This window comes from Pseudorca crassidens, chromosome 1, assembly GCF_039906515.1.
Source record: "Pseudorca crassidens isolate mPseCra1 chromosome 1, mPseCra1.hap1, whole genome shotgun sequence".
NCBI classification, from domain to species: Eukaryota; Metazoa; Chordata; class Mammalia; order Artiodactyla; family Delphinidae; genus Pseudorca; species Pseudorca crassidens.
Window position 1 is genome coordinate 115,463,876 of NC_090296.1, and position 20,608 is coordinate 115,484,483.

The window sequence follows — 20,608 nt, forward strand, 5'->3', positions numbered from 1 at the left end:
GCAATTTCATCAGCTTTCGAAAGTTAACAGTTCTGTTTTATAATTTACTAAAGTTAATGGAATAAATTTTTAAATCAGTATGCAAATCCCATTGATATTAATAGGAGTTCTGGAGCTAAATCCCTATGTATTATTTGAAAGTACACTTCCTGGTACCTCACAGCCCTCCTTCTGAAGGAATCATTGTGTCTATTTTTTTGGTGGTGGTGTTATTTATCTTTTCTTTAGAGAAATGCTAAAGGACAAAAAAGCCACTTAAATTGCTAAGATCTGTGCAAAACCAATCTAAATTAACTTGAATGTGGCTTTTGGATATGCTCTTTATTTTAAACTGTGCAACATCAATCTGATACCAGAGTTCGTAATGTCTTTTACCTTTATACCAGTAATTAACATTGTGCCTGTTATTTTTAGATGCCAATGTAAGCGTCATCTACATCTGCTCCCATCGAATGAATGACGAGTTGCTGCTGTATTACAATAAAATCCTGAGTCTACAGGCAGCTGTCAAATCAGGGAATCTTAAGGACAGAAGTGACCTGCGGGACAGGTTCAAAATTATCACCCCTGAAGCTATAAGCATCTTCACTGTGAGTCTGTCTTCTAATTACTACGGCTTCCGGGATGCAGTAAAATTAAATTGGAAATTTTACAACTTGCAACGTCCTGGTGCACGTCAGTGAAATATTATTGCAGGTTTAACAGCTTTACTGATTAGACTACAGGTCGGACGATAGGAAATAAATATCCCAGTTTAACTTGCAGACTTAGCTGAGCTACTGCTGCCCAGCTTCTCTGTAGCTGAAGCCTAATTGTAGTTATTGGGTTGTACCATTAACTAGGTGAATTTATAACATCTACGGTTGCTTTTTCTTAATTTTGTGTGGAGAACACCGAGGCACAGAAAGGCTGGGGCTGCCTGTGGTCACAAAGCTAGTTAAGGACAGAATCTAGACCAGGGCCCCTGTTTTCTGATTTCCACACTGGTATTCCTTGTTATTCCATGGGGTTTTTGTCCCTCAGGGGAATTTGGTCTTATTTACCGTATCACATGGTTCATAATGAACAAGGTTCAGATTTTTTTTTAACTTTTTTAGAACTGATTCTTAATGAATGGAACGAATTCTGAGTTGAATCTCATCCCTAGAGAAGAACTTCTGGGAGATTCATAGAACCATGGGGCACGTTCTAGAATAAGGTTGTGCAAGAGATGGCTTGAAATGAATTTCTCTATATTTTAACAAGAATTTAAGCTTTCCATGGTAAACAATCAACATTTTAATACCTAATGGAGGACTTCCCTGGTGGCGCAGTGGTTAAGAATCCACCTGCCAATGCAGAGGGCACAGGTTCAATCCCTGGTCTGGGAAGATTCCACATGCCTCAGAGCAAGTAAGCTTGTGCACCACAACTACTAAGCCTGCACTCTAGAGCCCGCAAGTCACAACTACTGAGTCCGTGTGCCACAACTACTGAAGCCCATGTGCCTAGAGCCCGTGCTCCACAACAAGAGAAGCCATCACAATGAGAAGCCCACGCACCACAATGAAGAGTATCCCCCACAAGACGCAACTAGAGAAGGACCGCGCGCAGCAACGAAGACCCAACACAGCCATAAATTAATTAATTAAATCTTAAAAAAAAAAATAAGAAAGCAGACAAATCATCACCACTTACTTATAATCTTAGAAACTCCCCAATATCCTCCACCAGTGCAAGGATTGCTTTGGTGCTTCCCAGCTATTCCCTGGCTTCAATGTCAGAGTTACTGTGGATATTGGGAAGCAAGGAACTATCATTAGCGTGTGGTAAATTTCCTGATATTCTCCAGCCAGAAACTGGAGCTAATGCCTGGTAGCTGCTAATAAACAGTTTCTGCATATCTGAAATGCCAATATACATTGAAGAGGCATGGAATGGGGAAGGGGCACTAGATTTGGGAAAAGGACAGTGAGTAAACAGCTAACATTTATCAAATGCTTAGCATACATTTTCTCATTTGATACTTAGAACACAGCAGCAAGACAGAAATTATCAATTTCCTTCTTTGGCTAAGGAAACCAACACTCATCTTCTAATCCCAAGTTACTAGTGGGGACAGAGTATGAAGCCAAATCTGTCTGACCCCGGAACCCTATCCTGATCTGGAATGACAGCCTTGCTCCTGGATGACCTTGTGGCCTTGGGCAAGCCCCTTTACCTCTCTGGTCCTCTGTTATTCATCTGTAAAATGAGGTGATGGATTAGATCATTTCAAAGTCCTTTCCAGCTCTGCAGTCCTATTACCTGAGAAGTGAATCCTCACCGTCCACTCTTCACCTTCTAAGAGGAGATAGGCAGTTGGTACTAACGGATGCGCGGGGTTACATTCATAGTCTAGGTTTGCATCTCTGTGAATAGAAACAATTAGGAAATATTTTTAAGTACTTAATACTTCTCATAGTTTAAGTTTAAATTATTTGAGTAATTAATCACTCATAGGCAATCACCTCTCTAAAATACAAAAAGTAAACTCTTACTTTCAAATCATTTCCTGCTCGTGTTTAGTTATGGCTTTATTTCTTTTTAATGGGTTTGAGAGATTGCATCAGTGCTGACTTTCTTTCAAATGCATGGCCTTGAGGAGATTTTTTTAAAGTGTGCCAAAAATCTGTTTTTACATCTCTCCAAGTTACTCTACAATGTTTGAATTTGTAATGGTGAAAATGCTGTTATAAAGTCATCGTGTATGTCTATTTTTGAACATTTTAATGTTTATGAAGACATCCTAAGCAACTACCTTTTGTCTCAGGTGAAAAAAAAAATTAGTGGTGATAAATTAAATGTAGCTATAATGTTATGGAATTAGGAACATTTTAGATTTTTGTCATCTGTGTTAATCCACAGCCTGGATCTGATGATACTGATTTTCTCTAAATGGTCACACAAGACCTGCAGTCAGCAATGTGTCCTCTGCCGTCACTTACATTCAAATCTTTATTAAACACACGTTGAACACAATACTGTGGTACCATCTTGCCTGAAGAATAAGGCATGCCCAGAGATGACATAATAGAGTTGCATAGAATACTTGCCAAGAGAGATAAACAACCCTAGAGCAGACAGAAATCCATTCCGGCCAGAAATGTGCAACTTTAACGTTAGGTTCTATTGCTGCATCTACCTGCCCCTCATCACACTTCATAAAACTACCAGACCTCACTACTCAATCTGTAAAATGGGAGAAATCATGGCATCTATGGCATGAGAACTGTGCTAATGCTGAACTTGAATTCTGCCTCTGCTATTTACCAGCTGTGTGACTATGGGCAAATCACCTGAGCCTCAGTTTCCTCGTCTCCAAAACAGGGACTGTTAATTGGTACAGTGTTGTATGGATCAAAGGAAAGAGTACTTAACATGAGAGGATTGCCCCCTTTGAAACATTCTTCTAGGTACCCTGAAAAGCCTACCACATACTTTGTGACTCAAGTCACCAGTTCTACAAGACACATCATTTTTTCACATTTTCTCATTGGAATAATTTGTAGGGAAAGGAAAGGAGTGAACTAAACAAGGGGGATAAACAGTGATCAATTAGATGGGAAACACAAACTCACGAGTTGCTGTCACCAGCCATTGTCTAATGGAACACCGGATTTCCTAGAGCTGCATTCTCAGAAGCAGGTTTTTGAAAATGGATTTAAATTAAGCAAAGGCATACTGCATACACCTAAAGAGCTTAGAATATAACACTTGCTCTGAAGGAAGGGTTCAACAGGGTAAATCATAAAATCCTCTTCTCAGAGGAGGTTTTTATTTTGTCTTTTGGCGGGGGGGAGGCGGAATATACATAACATAAAATTTACCATTTAAATCATTTTAAGTGTACAGTTCAATGAATTAATTACATTCACATTGTTGTGCAATCATCATATCATCCATTTTCAAAACCTTTTCGACATCCCAAGCAGAAACTCTGTCCTCATTAAACAGTATGTCCAGAAGAGCTTTGGTTTTAAAGGGAACATTGTATCACAGCTGGAAGGACCTTAGAGATTTCTAGTTCAACCCCTCATTTGAATGTGGGGAACCAAGGCTCAGAAAGATAGTTTTCTAAATTAACTTGCAAGTTACAAATTCAGACAGGACTAAAATCCAGGGGCTCTCCTCAGTTGCTTTCTCTTATACTCAGCAGTCATACCCTCCAACAGTTTGCAAACTGGTGCAGCAGATACTCCTCAAAATAGTGGCTCGGAATTTCTCCACACTTCAATGCCATATTGAGTAGATAATTTTGACTAAAACCAGGAGAGAAGGTGCTAGTGTACAAAATCCCTTGAACTCCATTAAGACTCTCACGTCTTGCATTATATTATTTGCATGACATTTTAATGACTTTATTTTTAAAAAGTTTTCTCCATAATAATATTGATAATTACTACCATTGATCGAATATCAACTGAATGCCATGCATTATAATAGGTGTTAAACATTTATGATCTTATTTTATCCTTAGAGGAACCCATCAAATGGGTATTTTTATTTCCTTTTAGAAGATGGAGAAACTTAGTCTCAAGGAGTCTAAGTCATTTGCCCAAGTTCGGGTTGTTTATAACGGATAGAGCTGGATTCAAAGACAGAACCATTTGACTCCGAGGCCCCATCACTTTCTCGTGTGCCATGATGCTCTCTTCTCTAGAGGAAATGAGCACAATCTTGGGTTCCCATATTCCAGCCTAGGCTATGGCCATCCTCACCTGCTAAAATCCTACCCATCCTTCAAAACTTACCTCAACCCCGACCTCTTTCATAACAATAATACAAGCTCACATTCATTAACTGCTTATATCCAAGGCGCTATTATAAGTGCTTTACATGTATTATCTCATTTAATACTCATAGCATCCTTATGAGATGGGTACTACTATTATACGCATCTTACAGATGAGGAAACTGAGGCCCAAGAAGAATGAGTAATTTGCCTTTTCAGCTTTCCCCACTAGCACGTGGCCTCTGCCTCCCTCCTCCCTGCCTCCAAGACCCTCTGTAGCTCTTTATGGCCCTTCTCTGCCTTGTATCAGTTATGCATTAATGGTACTCATCTGTGTCCCCACTCCTTGAGAGCAGAGATATGCTTGTATTAGTTTTGGTGTGTGTTGACCATCTGGCTCCATCCTCTGCCCCTTATTAGACATGCTGGATTTATTTATTTAATTGAATGAGACAGTCACATGTATTGCTGAGCTGGGTCTAAGTAGTCAAAAATAAAAAGAGTTTTCCATTGGAAAAGAAATTTGAGTCTCACTGAAATTCTCAAATATTTTCCATTCGTGAATCCTTTCTGGAGTGTTGGCTAAGAACCATGATAATCATCATAACAATACATAGTCTCTGAAATGGAATTTTTGGTAGAACTTTGGGAAGAGAGTATCAAGTCAAGTGCCTATTTCCTACTGAATCATTTAAAGGGTTGCCAGAATAGGAGTCCTGAACAGTGAAGAATACTATGGGGTTTTTTCCTTCATTTTTTTGTATTGATTTTCCAGACGCTTTAGTGTTAAACCATGCCAGAAGTGTTGCAGAGATGAATCACTATTATCCAAAGGCCACCAGCCTCTTTTCCTTCTGACAGAAGGATAATTCCACGTGGATCAAATAAATACAGATGCGTAGTAATTAGTTCTATTCCCAGTGAGCCTATTTCCAACACACTAAAGATGTGAGTGATTATGGAACCTCACCCCAACAGCTTTTATCAATTTAAACTGCTAAACAACGGGATAGTTCATAACCCAGCCTGTTATTAATAATGCATTTATTGTGCGTAACATTATAAATTAGGTGTGTGGACCAGAAAAAGAACACCTTTTAACAAGAATAATATGATCTCCCCCCAGAAGCAGCATATGTGCCTGGCCACTCACCTGATGTACAGTCCCAAGGCAATCAAAAGAATAAAAAATCTCATCCAAGGAACAGAAGCCTACATTGTCAGCGGGCTCCTCCACAGAGATGATTTAGCTGTGGCGGATATGTTAGATGTACCCATCCTGGGCCCAGAGCCTGAACTAGCTCATGTCTATAGTACCAAGTCCGGAAGTAAACGGGTCTTTGAAAGCGCCAATGTGCCAGTCCCTCCTGGAATATATGACGTCTATAGTCACCAGCAGGTATGCAGGGTGGACAGGCGAGGCTCTGTTTAAATATTTCACATTCTCTTGACCTTACGGGAACTTTAGGTCTTCTGGTGTCAGCCCTACCCAATGAAGAATATTGTGGAATACTTGAGTTGAGTTGATGGGATCTACTTTAGGCCTTCATGTTTCAAAGCGTCTTCCTAGGGGCCTTACAGAAATTGTTGTAATTCCCAAAGTAGTTCTTCATTTGGATTAAGGAACTGAAGGCCCTATTCATATACTAATCTGCTATCAATATTTATTGACTTAACATGGATTAATTCATCAACATATTAGTTAGCAGGACCCTAAGAAATGTGAGAGTCAATTTTGGCTAAAAGGAGCAGGTTTGGAAAGCTCCAGGGAGTGAGCCCTTTCTGCTGAGTCATGTTGCAAAGGGCATGTGGCAGAGGGCTGCAGATATCTGTGGCTCTGTAAAAAAAAAAAAATCCCAGCTCCTCAGGAAGTGGCCGTATAGGAAGGAGGGGGGAAAATTCCAGAAAGGGGAAGTAAAATGGCTCTAGGAGGAAAACTATCTGCTTCTGGGTTTTGCCTTGGTCCGAGTCTATGGCTATGCCTTCTTCCAGCAGATAGTTAGGGCCCTAACTATCTGGAGAACTATTATATAATATTAGTCACTACAAATGTAGCCACTAGAGAACTAGTAATTAGCCACTTCGAGTTAGCTCTGGCAGGTGTTCTCCCATTTAACTATTTTTTTTCACAATAAAGAAAATAAAGAACAAATGGCTGTTAACATTTCCTAACCTCTGTTTCAATACATCTCTTAACCATTACTCTGAGCCAATCACAAGTGATTCCGGGCAGCCACTTCTAGGGAAACTAAAGAACTGTACACAATGAGGATGTTTGTAAGGGACAATATTTAGGGATCACGCTTCTTCTCTCAGTTGCCTGATCCTGATGCTCTGCACCTCATAGCCGCTGAGCCCCAAAATCAAGCTTTTCAACAAATCATACTTTTCAGAGACTAATTTGAAAATTTAGCTTATTAAATTGCCCCAAAAGTGTTTCAGTCTTGCTAGATAGAGTGTCCTTGGGCAATACATGGGCTCATGAAGGAAGTTCCTCTTAAAAGATGGCAGCGTCTAGAAAAGGCACAGGCAATCTTAATAGGATTAAAAGAGAGGGGCTCCTCCTAACCTGGCATGTCCCTTCCATTGTCTTTAACCTCCACTGGAATTTGAAGGTAACAGAGTGGATTGCTTAACTCTGCTTCCCTGTAGAATACAAGTGAAATGCATTTTTAAATGATACAATTTCATACATGTATATTAAACAATCTTCAAAGCCTTAAACTTAAAATATATGCAATATTTATACTGAGTGAGTCTTGCTTTTGTCCCCATTGATGAGAACTCAGGCTGTCTTTGCTATGAAATATTTTAGAACTTTGTATGTTAATTGTGGTTAACGATGCAGGAACATTTAATGCAGTAAAGCCTCCCCCTAATACTGATATTCAGAAGTAGGATAAAAACCTCTCCTCATAGACAAATTGGATTTGAAGGATGTCATTTCACCTATGGCATGTGCAAATTGTATCACAATAAACTAAGTTATAACTAAGGTCCATGCTATCTGTTTGGAAAATGTATCTCTAAGGTCAACAAGAATTGAAGTACTCCACTGAGATTTTTCCACATAGTGCCTATCTGAACATGTCAGCGTTTTGAATTTGCAGATGGTAATGAATCAATAACACTGACTTCTTACCGATGTGCATCATAAACTTAAAGCTGGTGAAAGAAAGCTGTGATTTCTTAATTTAGGTTAATAAATATTCCTGGTTATCAGTTGGATTTCAGCAGTAGACATTTTTCTACTTCTGCCCTACACCAGTATAAAACGTATGCCAATTAAAAAATATATTACATCTTTTGAACAGAGAGATTCAAATAGAAAATGATAAATGTTTGGCAATAGCATAAAGTCATTGGTTTATGATTAAGTAATTTATTTAAAAAATCCAACTTGAGCACAGTGAGCATTTCCTGTTTTGTTCCATAAAGTAACCATGCAAGTTCTCTTTCTGGCATGTGTTCCATATGAAATATTGACAGCTTTGGTTAAATAATCAAAAATGGTGATGCTATTTTAAAGCACTGTTCAATTTTCACTTAAAGATAGCGCATAATTCTTTCCAGTGGTGCAGTCTTTACAATACTATTGATCCTTTTCATTACTGTATGGGATTCATCAACAGGCACCCATTTATAGGATTCTCAGAAGCAACAAACAATAGGATTTAGAAGAAACAGATAATAATTCTGTTAGGAGTTGAAACTTCCAAATATACATACATCCAAACATACAATGAAAAAGGCTGTGCTAGAACAACTTTCCTTACATTGGCAAAAGAATTTTATTGGATATTAACAGTCCAAAGACCATTTCTACTTCTGCAATGTATGACCATAATACAACAAATAGAATCTATCTTCTCGACACAACAGTAGAGAAAGAAGGGATGTAACCTCGGAAGGCACATTTAAAAAACCTTCCTAGGCTATGCTCAAAGCCATATGGCGTGTAGACCAGAGTACTTGTCATTTAAACACCCAAATTATCCAGACACTACTTGATAATTAGGGAGCTAAGACAATTTCATTTTCACCCTAATTGAATACCCCATGGTTGCATGGGGCTTCCAGGGATCCCAAGTATACCTGTTTTGGTATCACTTCTACACTGCTGCATAGTGTAACATCCCCAGGAAGATTTGCTGGAAAGACACAACTCAAGAGAACAGATTGTGCCTTTAATCAAAATAATTTTAATCTTCCAGCTCCATATTTCAACAGAACTATAATCTCGAGTTCTTTCACACTCTTTAGTTTTAAAAAATCCACTTGGTGAACAAAAACTTATCAAAGGTGAAGAGAATAGTGCTGCAGAGGCCTCCTTAAGCACAGACCATGGCCAAGAACAACATGGGGCAGGCTCAGGAGAGAGAACGCTTGGTATTGTTTTTTCTGTGCAGTATAGACTGGAAAGTCAGATGAGAAGACCAAACAAAAAAATCATTTTGTGATCTAATGAGTTATTTTTCACCAAGGCTCTACTAGAACAGTATTACTTATAATTAAGTAATCTTGCTATAGACTTTTTGTCTGATTCAAACTTATCCCAAATGGCTTGTTGACTGTTTGGAAAGTTGCTTCTCTTGCTCCTCACTTCCTTCTCCACCTCACCCTTCTCCTCCACCTCTCTGCAGGTTGAGATGGGCAGCACAGTGGAGAAGAAATGGGCTTAGGTATTGGACTCAGAGCAGCCTGGGTGGAGTCTCTGCTCTGCCACTCAATGCTGTGTGATCATGGGCAAGTTATTTAAATTAGCTGAGTCTCAGTTATTTATACATAAAGCGGAATTAATAATGATGCCTACCTCATAGGTTTTTATGAGTGTTATGTGAAAAAACTTGGAATTCCCTGGAGGTCCACTGGTTAGGACTCCATGCTCTCACTGCCAAGAGTCTGGGTTCAATCCCTGATCAGGGAACTAAGATCCCACATCCTACAAGACACGTGGCATAGCCAAAAAAAAAAAGAGAGAGAGAGAAAGAAAAGGAAACTCATGTAAAGAGCTTAGCCAAAGGCCTAGATCCTACTGAGAGTTCAATGATGTTAGATATTATCATCATTATTATTACTATGATATTAGAGCTTGAACTTCTATCCCTGAAACATTCATGTGACTGAGCCCAGTTCTTGAGGGAATAGTTTCAAATAAGATGTAGGATAGGTGTGTATTCCAAGAAAGTTGCTTTCATGAGTGTTTTATCTCCTTTATCTGTCTTGTACCTACAATACACATAATACACTTTGTCAACTGACCGGCCAAATGTATGTATTTCACATACACTAACGAGGAAAAAATTAAATGCTTTATAGACAAGAACATTTAAAAGCTCAGCAAAGCTCCAAACAGTTAAAGTTTTCGAGACTATAACTTTTTACAACCTTGAAACTATAAAAAACAAATTGAAGGATAAGTAAACACATAATTCCCTGAAAAAGGAAGAAAACAGTATCAAGATTCAATTACAGATATTCACAGGTTTTTTCCTTTTGCCTTTAAAAGCCAGCAAATGATAATTTCATAATTTCTCATAAATAAGATTATACTTTTAAACATGTCTTTAGTCCCACTGGTGAGTGGTTTCTTCATACCATATACATATATATACACACACATACATGTATCACATAAAACTTCTTCTGTCTTAATAACTAGAAGAAAACCGAATGAACAGACTGTTTGAAATAAAGACACATGAGAAGTACCACAACTAAGTTAACACAATAAGAAGGAATCCAGGAAACTAAATGTTGCTGTGTCTTTGGCCCCACAGATAATAGAACAGGTGAGTCAGCTGGTCATTGATCACCTGGAAATCCAACGCTGGCTCTTTAAAATGGACTATGAGTTTGGAGGAAATGGGACTGCATTTTGTGACATTCCATCCCACCTAAAGTGCTACAAGTGGGTCCTAAAGGAGAGTCACAGATACGGCCGTGAAGACTGGAGCAAGAAATGGGCACAAGTGAGTGTTCGATGGTAACTTAAACCCGAAGTGTCTGTGAACAGATAGGAGATAAAGCAAAAGGCTCTGCTAGAAGATAAGGCACTTTCTTCTAGACTCAGCTGCGTTACCTACCAGCAGTGAGACCTTAGGCAAGTTTTTTACTTTCTTTGGCCTTAGTTCTTATATACAAATTGAATGAGGTTGATTAGGTTATTTTAAATGTTCCTTCTTGGAGCCCTAAAAGTCCTCAAATTGATTATGATAATTAGGAAGTAATCTTTTTACCATATTCAAATAACATTACAAATCTAATCATTTGCTGTAAGTGGGTCTTGATCAGATGCTTCTAACAAGTGTTATTAAGCTAGTTGTATTTTATTATGAGAGAGAAATTCTATTAGTGAATGCTTGTCACCTGGAAGCTAATGTATAATAGCATTCTGTCAGCAGTCATATGTTTTTGAAGACAATTCAAGGAAATTTATGTAACTGCTGGTGCCTGTGAGATGTTGAGAAAATAATACATTCCAGCAAGAAAATCTCCCGGCAAGAACTGAATAGGTAAAAACTCTTAGCATATGAGTGACGTGTACAGATTTTTCCACACATATTGATGGAAGGATGAATTGTACAACTTCTTAGTCTGTTTCAAACTTGCTTAATAATTAGTTTTATATGGCCTCATATATGAATTACCCCACCATTCTAAAAGTTGCATCATTTTGTATCCAGAGACCTCGACTTGCCTGGCTTCTCTTAATCCCAATCTCTGTTTTGGCTGAGCTACTGGTGAAAGCATAACTGATGAGGAAAATTCAGACGCAGATTCCCTTAACTGATTCCTTCCCCACCGATGTCTGTAGTAGTGGGCTCTGCAGTGATTTGCATCTGCTTTGAGCATCCCACTATACGAGTATATGAATCAAGACACAAGTGATAGAAAGGGAGGGGCACACAAGAGAGAACCCCATTATTCTTGTGAAAGTGAAATGACGAATACATCTAGAGAATAGTCAGAAGGGAGAGTTCCCTTTTACAAATGTTACTGTTCTCCTCATAATCTATTCCGGGCTTTTCCTCCCCCTCCATCAGTGAATGGACTAAATGCAGTACTTGTCATGGCCAGCTTTTTACATATTATTTAAAGGATACCAAAATGAATTACTCTTCTAGAAAAAAATAAAACAGGGAAAATGTATTTAATTTTGAGGCCCATAAAGGTTTCTCTTGTGTTCTCCTTGGACTAGATTTTGTTTCATCTTATATAAAAAAAAATTTTAAGCAAAACTGTTGCGATTAAACCATGAAAAGTATGACTTTTTTAATCTAAAAGACTGAAATGTTAATGTACAAAGTATTTGCTGTCTCAATATTTCAAACCAATTTTCATAAAATTCTCCTGACACTAGACTATGATAAATTTGAAATGTTTGACTTTAAGTTTTAAAAATATTTAAAATATTAGCATTTGGCTGAATTGCATTTAGAAACCTGAATATATATTATTTAATTTCAATTATTTTAAACAATACCGTTTTAAATTGTCACCAAATACATTTGGCATTATTGTTGTCAAATGTGACACTTTTGAATAATTAATAATCTGTCTAAATCTTTTTTTTAACTTAACAAGGGAAAAATCATTATTATGAAATCTTTTTACACTCTGAGACCTGTGCTTGGCCAGGCTTGGTTAGAAGCCAAAAATAAAAATAAAAAATAAAGTAGTTCTGAAGAGCTTTTTTTTTTTTTTTTTTGTAGGAGACTTTTGACATTCTTTTGCCTTCAAAGTGAAATTGCATTCAGAGTGGAAGTGAACCGCAATTTCCACTGAGTGTAGCTATTGAAAATTTAGGATTAGAATTATCTTTTGTCCCAGAAGACCGTCATAATGGTGCACATTTAGACATTAAAACATTACTTTATGAGCACAGGCATGTTTTAATGTCCTATTACAGTTTGTAGACCTGTTTCTTTTGATAATGAAGATGTTGTGTCATCAAGCCTAGCCTGGCACATACAAAACATATGCTGGCAGGTTATTAAAAATTTCAGCTTCTTGATGAAAGACTATCCTGCAGGCTAAGAGTCCAGAGAAAGACTCCATTCTGGGAGAATTATTAGAAATGAGAATATGACTGTAAGCACTAAACTATGTTCGTACTTACAAATAGCATCATTTGCATAGCAGTTTATGACACGATACCATGATTTTTCTCATTGGTATGTTGTAGGCAACAGATTAAAAACAGTGCTGTTTATGGGAGTTTGAACTGTTTTGAGAGGCTCTTGCATCTTATGTAAATATTGGTTTTAGAGGTAGGCATGATTCAGTGTAGACTCAAGGATCTAATATAAAGATCATCTTTTTTTCTACCTAATTGAGAACGAGAGTTATTTGGTTGCAGTTGAGACTTGAAACAAAGTCATGGAATCAACAAATGCTAAAACATTGAAGTCACATTTAAAAAATCAGTGTTGACCTGTAGGTGATTTTAGGAAAAGCAGAATGTTACGTGATGGCCACAATGAAAACAGCACAACTCTCATTTTTTTCATGATGGCTTGGTACCAACCTTACTCTCTTCATCCTACCAGCTAACAAAACCTACGTCCGCCAACAGGTTCCAGTAAACTCACTCACTTAAGTACTCAATGCTTGTTAAGGTTCAATGAATCTACACATGTGTGCATGCTCCAAAGACCCCACTCCCCAGTCGGGGGGATTTCATTTAGTAGGAATAAAGGCTTAAGCAAAGACACACCTGTAGGGGAAAAACCTTCCTGGATACTCTCACCTAAGACAGTGTAGGGAGACCCAAGTAGACATTTGTTGTGGTACTAGTCCTTCTTGTGCCTTTTTCTTTCTTTCTTTTTTTAAAGGGTAAAATTTCCCTCCCTCGCTCCTAGAAGATGGGCTTGGTGGTAGTGAGGCCTGGTGACACTGCTTTGGAAGAGTAGTTGCCAGAATACTGGCCTAGACGTGAGATTTAGCATTTTGTAGACCCATGAATACACTATAAGGTCTTGACATTTCTCCATATTTCTTAATAATAGAATTGTACCATTGCATATTTGATCCATGGTTGGTTGACGTGGAACCCACAGATACGGAGGGTAACTGTGCAATGCCATTTTATACATGGGACTTGAGGATTCTTGGATTTTGGTATCCATGGGAGTCCTGGCATTTCAGTACTTTATGTGAATTGATTCATTCAATCTCAGAAAAAAACGGAAGTGTTTACTCATTTACTTCCACACCACTTTGATACGGAAGGTACTGTCACTCTGTTTACCGATGGAGAAATTGATGCTTGGGAAGTGCAGTGACTTGCCCAAGTTCACACAGCTAATAAATGATCCGCACCTAGTTTGGAACACACATCCACTCCTCCTGGCCCCGTGCCGTTGCCACACTGAGCTGAATCCATTTAGAAAAGACCCGTTGTTTGAAAGCCTTAGAGTAGCGTTCTCCCTCAGGTCCCTGCCGTTGTGGCCTGCTGCCCTTGTGGCAGATTGTCTGCTTTCTACAGAGACTTGCGGGAAACACAAACGTCCCACAGCTATTGCTCTCAAATTTCTTCCCTTTCCTGTCTGAAAGGAGAGCTGCTGTCCTGCTGCCAGCAGGCTGAGATGTAAGAGGGCCATCGGTACACACACCTCATAGTTTCAGAGAAGAGGCCCTGTTGGGGGGTCTGTAGGATTCGGCTTTGCAACCTAACTGCCTCACGTACCTACTTATGTGCATGGGTGAGGACAGTGAGTTTTAGATATCACCCTTTGATCGTTCATGGAGGTGACACATTTTCAATGCCTTTCTCAACTTAGTACACTAGCAAGATCATTTTAGTGAACCTGTAAATTCTCACAGAGCTTAGAGTAAGTAGCCTATCTTCACAATCAGACACAGCATTAAAAATATAGTGAGTTTTTAAAACCCTGTTTTTTGGATAAGCAACCACATATTTTGTTTGTTTGCTTTTAGTCTCCTGTTCCAGGTTGACATGTAAACTTCCTCTGAAGCAAAATGAGGTCTGGAATAGGCTAGTATGAATAATTGAACATTCAGGATAAGTAGGAGGTGGCCTGGCTTCGTGGGTTCCATAGCCTAGGCGCACAGAGGTTACTCGGGGGGAACCATGGGCAAGTCACTTCAGCTCTCCAGGTCTCTATCGCTTCAACTGTAAAGAGAAGTAATATTAGTAACTGTCTCCTGGGGAGGTAGTGAGAATTAAATGAGATAACCTTTGTGGGTTGGCTACCGATGTACTTAGCACATAAGACTTCAAGAAATGCTACTTGTTATTAATATTACCATAAAATTGCATTACAGTTAAATTGTAGGTAATATTGAACAAGTACATACAATTTAATCTTTTTATGGTGATTCAGAAGGTCCTGTAGCATCTTGTAGGCTTCCAGAACATTGTTCTATGCATCAATTATCATTACATAGGATTGTGGCTGTTGTGGATACAGAATGTTGACCAAGTTGTGCCTGCCCAATGATTTACCCAGATAATGCCTTTAAAAGAATAAACCATGAAAGCAGCCTGGTTTCTTATAATTTGAAAACAGAAAATAACTCCAGTTATTTAAACTTCCTACATGTTGTATAAAGAGGCATTGACCTGATAAAGTAGACATTTTTCTGACCACAAGATTGAGACCCGGTTGCTTCATTTTCCGGTTCCAGTTGATGTCTTTTCTAATTAGTGTAGCAGCACGTCACCGCAATCATTGGAAAGTCTTAGTCATTTACATATTTTTCCTTATCTCTGAAAATGACTTAGAATGTTTTCTTCCAGTTCAATGGCTGTTTTCACGAAGCTGCCAGGGTTGGGTGTGAGGTGCTTCTCTGTGCCTGAGGAAGATGATAGGAGAAGGAAAATTGCCTCCCCAAGTTAAATGAAAGCTGGGTCCCCCTTCTGAGGACCTATAATAATCAGCTATACAAGCTGTTGGTTTGTGTGTCCTATTGATTTAATATGCTTCTAATCAGTACATAAAGCTATGGGCCTGCAGTGTTAATTTTTCATATGCTTACAAAGTACCCTTTGATTTTCTGTCACACGTTAATTACAGCGTTTTGCCATTAAATAGGAAGCTTTGTGTAAACTAATTACTAGGTAATCATTGTCTACTGCAAGCATGCTGTTTGTACCTTTTATTTTATTCTAAAAATGCACAGATCTCACAGTCTGGAAACCCTCTACCTTCCAGCCATTAGCTCTCACTAATTCATAGCAGTATTGTGGTGAGAGTATAGGAGTTGTAATTGTTGTGGTATCAGAGCTGTTAATTACCGGAGTAAACAGTTGAAATGGTGCCAAGGTCTATTGTACAAGGCAGAGAAAAGGAGGTTTAAATGTTACTCCCACCATCTGGGGACTAGGGGAGAGGCAAATGCTTGAGAACAGCAGTGAGGCGCTATCGCCTCAGCTCCAGGGTTGGCGGCCATATGGATCCGGAATATTTTGAATCAATTGAATTTAACTACCAGTTTTCGCGATAACAGCGTGGAAGGAAGGAATAAAGCAAAAGATGAGAGGAACAAGAACTGGTTATGTTTTCACATACAGGAAGTCCTCATTGGAGTTCTTTTGGAAATATCTGCTTCAAGCCACAGAGCAGGCACGGATATTTGGAACAGATTCAGAGTGGGTTTTACTCTCCTCTGCCGGCCACTGCGCCATTTGCTTCTGGTCGTCTGTCCTCCATGCCCCTCGGTGAGAGAGGGATGCCCTTGAGAAGACCCAGACTTTCGTATAATTGTGCCAGAGCAAACAAAAAATCCTCACTTTTGGAATTCACCGATTTACTACCCTGGTATTTTAATAAGCATGGTCTGTAGAAAAAACAACAATACTAAATATATAATGCTATCACGTCTGCCTCCAGTATATACCTCTGTACACGTGGAAATATCAAAGAAGGTACAGACTCCGATTAAGAAAGGCAGATGCTTGCCCATTTATTTTGTATAAAATTAAAATATAAATCCTCCTGATAGTCTCCCATTTCAGTCGACAAATTCACCCCACTCCCCACTACTTGAATGAAAAATCAAGTCCAAAGGGCACATGTGTTTTCTTTTGCTTTTAATTTTCAACTAAAGAGCTTTTTCAGCATATGCAGTATTCTCAACCAGCGATATTTCTCTAACTGGAAAGAAAGAAACCTATTGTCAATGATAATAATTATGGCCACTACCATTTATGGTTGATTTTTAAACTGCGTGGTTTCTGCTTTAAAATACCGTGTAATCTTTAAAACAGTCACATGTTTTTACTTGATGTCACTCATATTTAATATAATTGCCTTTAAACCCATTGTCCAACATTAAAAATATCTTTAAAAAAATCTACCACTTGCTGCTGTAACTACTTTTTAATATCATTCCCAAAACATGAACATATTCTTCTTTTTTTAAACCACCCTGGATTATTTATTTTTAATTGTTCTTTTAGCAGATGTTGAAGTAATTCAGAGAATAGTGTAAACAACTCCTTTAAAGAGAGCGATCACAGACGACCACATACACCATGAACCAAGGGCAGTGCCTGTCCGGCTTTTATGGTGGCCGCTTTGGCCCACAGGAACAGTTTTTCCTGCTTTTGTGTATGTGCAAAGTTCAAGTTAGAATTTCAAGAAATGCTTAATCTTTATCTATTGAAATCCCCAGCATGCAGCGCGACAGGGTGAGCCTAGAAAGAAAATCATGGCCCCCTGTGGAGAGGGGAAAAAAGAAACAGCAGTTGAAGAGCTGGAAAGCTGAAAGGGAATGAACCTCTCTAGCGTTTCTGGTCGGGGCGAAGCAGTTGTGCTGAGCTTTGGAATGGAGGCGCAACATATGTGCCTCAGTTGGACAAAACGCTTCTCGAGTCAAATCAACTGCTAGGCCTGCACGCTGGTGCAAGGTGGAGGCCTGGATAATGAGGGACAGACTTCTCGAGAAGCAGCGCGTGGATAATGCTACATAAGTATGGAATTATATACCACATTTTCACCATTCTGTTTAATGAGAGCCGCCACCGCAGCGAATCACTTGCCACACAGCCAAGATGGGCCATTAGCTATCAAGGGAAAATTGTCTTTGCCGCTTTCAGCAGATGGAGCAAATATTTTACAAAGCAATTTTACATACCAAAAGCATTTGTGTGCCTTGGTAATGTTGGCTGTTTTACATTATGTTACCTTCTACGGCAGCATAATTTGCCATCTCATCGAAGGCAAAGTTGGCATTTTTGATTTTTCAACTCTCAATTAACAATTAAACATGGAGTATTAAGGTAGTCCTTAAACTTTAAGTAGGTGTGGAGAGTAGTTTATGACCTGCTGGAGACATTTTCATTTTTTCTTCATCCTCTCAGCCTATTTTTGCACTCTAAAGAGGGACGATTGCTAATGATTTTAATGGAAAGGAATGAGTGAAAACCTCACTACTGACTGCAGAATGAGAGTAGCCAATGCATAGAGTGATCAGAGCCTTTGCTGGCTTAAGCATCCAGCATGGACTGTGGATACACGGTTTGGCCCACCCCTTTGTATCAGTTTAAAATGTTTAATATTCAATAACACAAAGTCCAACTCAAAATGACTTTAAAAATAAAGAGAATTTTTAAAAATAAACATAAAAAATAAGCAGAATTTATTATTATCAATTGAAAACTGCAAATCCAGAGATTGGCTCTGGCATCAGACAAGGCTTAATCCAGTGGCTCAGTATCACTAAGGACCCAGTTACTTTCCATCACTCCTCTGTACTGTGCATAATGTCTGCTCCATCCTAAGGCTGGCTGTCCCCAGGGTCGCTAGATGGCTGCCAGTGGCTCCTGGAGCTTGTCCTTAGTCAAGTAGCTCCTAGAGCTTGTCCCCGGTCACGGTAATAGGAAGAGAGAACATCTCACCAGGCAGCATTCTCAGAAGAGCATAAAAGCTTCTTTCTCAGAAGGCCCCAGCAAGTGTTTCCTAACACTTGATTAGCCTAATTGGGTCATGTGCCCCTCCTGAACCAATCACTGTGGCCAGGGTATGGCTTTGCTAACCAGGGGCCCATCCCTGGAGCTGAGCGTGGAGTCACTCTCAATTCTCGCATAGCTAAGAATGGGGTAGGGACAGTTGCTGAAAGGAAGTTGGGTATATCATTACCTGGAACGAGGGGACAAAGATGCTAGGCAGACAACAACAGATGTCCATTCTACCATTTGTCATAAATTTGACACCACAGACTTAGCATCACATGTGGATGATCTAAATCTGACCCAGATGGACCATCAATGCCCACTGATGGCAGTTACAGACCCAGATCTCATCGCACTATGGCATACTGGTAGCAACTAGATTTGAATCCCAGTTTGCTACTTCATGGGTGTGTGACATGGAATGGAGATGATAATTACTACTTCAGAGACTGGCTTTGAGATAATAAATATAAAATCCCTGGCACAGACCTACCACATGGTAAGCTTTCAACAAGAGAGAGCTATTGTTTTACCTAAAAAATAACTGTAGTGGTAAAAAGTGTCCTGTGTAAGCAAAGTAACCTTCCTAAATTCACCCTCAAATTCGGAATCCCTCCCTTCTCTCCATCTCTGTGCCGCTAGCCTTTCAAATCCTGGAACCCACACTTTCCCTTTGAAAGAGGCAGCAGGGGTGGTGGAAACCACTCACCCCAGAACCAGAGGCAGCCAGAGAGCTCCTGTGGTCTCGCTGTATGAGTGTAGAAGCGCCATCCCCTCTTCTGTTACACGAGGCATTTGTCTTAGATGTTCCACATGGCCTCTTTCAACACTGACATTCTTGCTTAGTTTTTCAAGTGATTGTCTTGCCCTTTTGTCCCTATTCCTCCATTTAGGGATATCAGAAGACTCTATAAAGCAGAATCATCTAGGTAGGTCCCTTGGTTTCTCTTTTGAGCAACACCAATGTCTGATGTGAGAGACTGGAGGTGATTAGCCGAGAAGTTACTTTACTTAATTCACCACTGCCGATCCAGCAAAGAAGCTTCTGAAATAAAAGGAGTATTGGTGAGATTGATATTTAGAGCATCTAATTTGTATTCTTTCTTCCTCCTTGCTCATCCTCCCCAACACACACACATGCACACACACACACACACACACTCATACTCACACACACACACACACACTTAGAATTTACTTGGGAAAGTTACCTCTCTGGAGCTTGAAGTCGCTTTAGTCATTGAGGGCAATATTAAATTGGATATGCTAGCAGCTTCCCCTGAGATATCCTGAATTTCTTTCAGTCAAATATCTCTTCCTTCAAATTTATACTTTCTTGATAGAAAAAAGAGAGAGAGCTGAGAGGCAAAGTCCATGCTTGATAGACAAGAATCTCTAGGATGCACTGGTCAGGCTGATGGAGGCCCTGCGGTTATCTTGGAACACTCCAAGGTCATGACTATCACTGATGCACTCTGAGGGGTAAATATGGATACTGGGTGACAAGGCTACGCAGTGGCACAGATGCGGCTCATGTTCCTCCTGGATGGGAATTGCTCTAGAGCTATTAGCTCCACAAAGGCCAGCAGCTAATGTGCATTGCCAGAGCCAGTGCAATCATAATGGAATGAAGATCTGGAACTGATTTTTTTCAAGAAGTGAAGGGTATTTTTCTAACATTTGTTTATCACCCATGAGGTCTAAGCTTTCCTTTCCACACCTCCAGAGTTCTTAGCTCTAAACGATCTGCTCCATGTGGATGATAAACTCTCTGAAACACTAACCAGTAGTAGTCTATCACCTTGATGTGCCTCATTGAACTACTCATTTCATAAGTATGTAAGATAGAGAATCTGTGCCCCAGTTGCTGGCTTGTAACAGATATTCTACACACACACACACACACACACACACACACACACTTTGCAACGGTG

At 39.3% G+C, this 20,608-nt stretch overlaps 1 protein-coding gene across 7 annotated transcripts in view; it reads left to right on the top strand.

The window, feature by feature from the left end:
- The window catches only part of IQCH (IQ motif containing H), a 209,916-nt gene that overhangs the window by 130,145 nt on the left and 59,163 nt on the right, over positions 1 to 20,608 (top strand). For 5 of the 7 annotated variants that reach the window (XM_067751662.1, XM_067751664.1, XM_067751676.1 and 2 more), the window contains 2 exons: positions 415 to 590; positions 10,534 to 10,725. In XM_067751662.1, the coding sequence (XP_067607763.1) occupies positions 415 to 590; positions 10,534 to 10,725 (368 nt within the window). Of the gene's footprint in view, positions 1 to 414; positions 591 to 5,879; positions 6,153 to 10,533; positions 10,726 to 20,608 lie in introns of all 7 variants that reach the window. The other 2 variants (XM_067751661.1, XM_067751669.1) reach the window with 2 other exon arrangements.